Genomic DNA, 3243 nt, shown 5'->3' with positions numbered 1-3243 from the left:
CAATTTTGTTCTTTTCAACCATGAACACGTCCCGATTTTCATGAGAGCTTAGAGAATAGGCGTTTAATAACATTCTCTTTGAAGCAGCTTCTACTTCACCCACACATAGGTGATTTCTAAACGTTCAATCCTATAGATTAAACTATTTGATCAAATCTGCCAAATTTAGTTAATCATTAAAAGACTTTTCGCCTTAAGTCTTATCCTTGTTTACTAACCATTGTCTACATCATGAGAATGGGTTGGGTAATTGACAATGTTGAACCTATCAGACACAACTTTGTTTGATCTCCTTGAACCTAGCTCTTTGGATCTCCAGTCTGCTAGGTAGAGTTACCGCCATGCTGACTTGTCCTAGGCTTTAAACCCATTCCCTTGGATGTCCTTTTGTACCCCCTCTCTAGATAGGCCTTTTGTATGTGGATCCGACACATTATCATTTGACTTTACATAGTCTACAGTGATAATTTGACTAGAGAGAATTTCTCTAACGGTATTACGTATTTGTCTTATATGACGAGATTTACCGTTATACATCATGCTCCCTGCCCTACCTATTGCCGGTTGGATATCACAGTGTATACATACTGGTGACACTGGCTTGGGCCAATATGAAATATCTTCCAAGAAATTCCGGAGCCATTCTGCTTCTTCATCGATTTATCTAATGCGATAAATTTTGATTCCATTGTAGAGCGAGCGATACAAGTCTATTTGGATGATTTCCAAGAAACTGTTCCTCCACTGATAGTAAAAACATATCCACTTGTGGATTTTACTTCGTTTGATTTGGTGATCCAATTTGCATCACTATATCCTTCAAGTACCGTAGGATATTTATTATAATGCAAAACATAGTTTTGAGTGTATTTAAGATACCCCAAAACTCTTTTCATTGCCATCCAGTGAGTTTTATTGGGATTACTCGTGTATCGACTCAATTTACTAATAGCGCATGCTATATCTGGTCGTGTACAGTTCATTATATACATTAAACATCCAAATACTCTTGTGTACTCTAATTGCGAATCACTTTTACCTTCTGCTAGGGGATCATGTATGATGACTTGCAACTCCTGTACTTGAGAGACAACAGATTTGCTATCCATCATTTTGAAGTCCAGGAATCGTGCAACAAGGAATTTCTTTATTCCTGCATCCTCTGTTTTATATTTTCGTTCAAGTGCCACCCACAGTTCTTTTGATGTCTTGGTTCCACTATAGACATTATAGAAATTGTCTTAGAGACCACTCAGAATATAGTTCCTGCAAAGGAAATCCGAATGTTCCCAAGCTTCTACAATAACGAAGCGGTCGTTGTCCGAGGTTTTCTCGGACACCTCAGGAGCGTCTTCGCTAGTGAACCGTTGTAGACATAAAGTGGTGAGGTAAAATAACATCTTTTATTGCCACCGCTTGAAGTCAATGCCAGAAAATTTTTCGGACTTCTCCATCTGTGCCATCGTTGGCGGAACATTTGTGCGACTTGATGTGGCAATATTATTTGCCCTCATAGACGTTGTCGCATCCATCATTTGACTTTTAGTTGTCATTTTTTCTATCACCACAAGACAGAAAATTAGTATTTTTTAGAATACTATTAATAAAGTTAAATAACTTTAAACTCTTCTTCTTGTTTCTAGTTAACGATGAAGTTTTTATTACTTCAAATCATCAACCGAGTGAACCTTAACTTGTGATGAAGATTTTATGTCTTCTAATCACTAGTTAAATTCAAGCGGAGTAGAAAGCCTAAGCTTTAATCTCCAAAAATAAGCAATACAGATTCTGTAAGAATTTTTCCTTAAGATTGTTATATCCACAATATATTCGGGTATACAGAATCTGTATATTGCAACAACAACTTCAACTTAAGTTCAAGTATGAACAAGAACACAATGAAATCTTAATGTTTTTTGTTAATGTTAAGATTGTTAATGTTCTTGAATGTCTCACTCTTGAAGAAATTGTCGGAGGCACCAAAAAGCTCGTTGAGGGCGACTAGAACAGACATCTTGTAGATGTCTTGAGGTTTGAGAGCATTGAATTTTGCAGCATATGGGGAAAGGCTGGAGATACAGGAGTCTGGATACAGGATTAGATTGCATACCGCTCTAATGGTTGAGGAAATTGACAACACATTATCATTTTGTTGGGAAGATTTGTTATTGTTGTGAGAAACACCACCAACCACTGCACCCACAATGATGGACACAAGAATAATGAAAGATATTGCAATAAATGTAATTCTCTTCCTCGTCTTTCGACGAGCCATGAGCCTCTCATTCTGGACTTCGTCCAGCTTTCCCCATGGATTAAGAGAGGCCATGGTACTATATGATACAAATTTAGAATAGTCACTTTGATGAATGACTTTTGATGCCTTGTTAATTGCTTGTTTGAGAAGTCGTATAAATTTGGCTCTTATATATACAACCACAAGAGCAATTATGCTATTTGAAAAAATGAATAAAAGCGGGAAGTACGTGCCAGGCATCACCAAATGAAGTGGAAGCTATTCTCCTTTTGGCTATAGAAGTGCTTCTCATGTCTTCCTTTCTTAAGTTCTCCCTAACCACTAAGTCACAATTAACTCTCTATTATTATTATTATTACTGTATAAGAAGTGAGAAATTTTTATTTTGCATTTTGAAGAGGTGTGATGTGGCCGCCTCCCAAATGCTTTTTGAAAATGTCCATGCTTTGGGGGATTTCCAAGAGTCACTGTGTGTGAAATAAATCATTGTGGTTTAGTCCTTCCTCAAACCTTGGCTATAGCGGGAACTTTAGTACACCAGACTGTCTTTTTTACTGTGCACATGTGCAGCTAACAGAAACATCTCCCCTGCTGGTTTTTGGCTAGTTCAGAATCATAAGCTGACAATTGGCATAATTTCCAGCAAATATATCTGCTTAGCACCGATGTAATTAATTCGCATCCCGTCCAAGATTAGACATCGTGAGCATGGATAATATAAAAGCTCTGGACTAAAATAAGTCATTTTTTAAAATCAATTCACTAAAGTAATATATTTTTGTAAAACTTTACTAAATTAGTATAAACGTTGTTCCCAGTAACGTATTATGCTTTTAAAAAAGTTTGTATTATGCTTTAAAAAAAGTTGACGGACCAAAAAGAGCTGTGGATGGCGTTAAAATAGGAATCCTTACTATCAGTAACATTTTTGACATAAAACGTTACTGTGAGTAACGAGACTCTGCAATTCTGCCACATTAGAATCT

General features: G+C 36.7%; 1 protein-coding gene across 1 annotated transcript; it reads right to left on the bottom strand.

Annotated features, from left to right (window-relative positions):
• Window positions 1–1906: 1906 nt before the first annotated feature.
• On the bottom strand, window positions 1907–2329 carry LOC124887822 (putative pectinesterase/pectinesterase inhibitor 24). Its single transcript, XM_047397738.1, has one exon. It carries the CDS (start codon window positions 2327–2329, stop codon window positions 1907–1909), a length of 423 nt encoding a protein of 140 aa, XP_047253694.1.
• Window positions 2330–3243: the final 914 nt, after the last annotated feature.

This window comes from Capsicum annuum, chromosome 10, assembly GCF_002878395.1.
Source record: "Capsicum annuum cultivar UCD-10X-F1 chromosome 10, UCD10Xv1.1, whole genome shotgun sequence".
NCBI lineage: Eukaryota > Viridiplantae > Streptophyta > Magnoliopsida > Solanales > Solanaceae > Capsicum > Capsicum annuum.
This window is presented reverse-complemented; position numbering and strand designations above follow the sequence as displayed.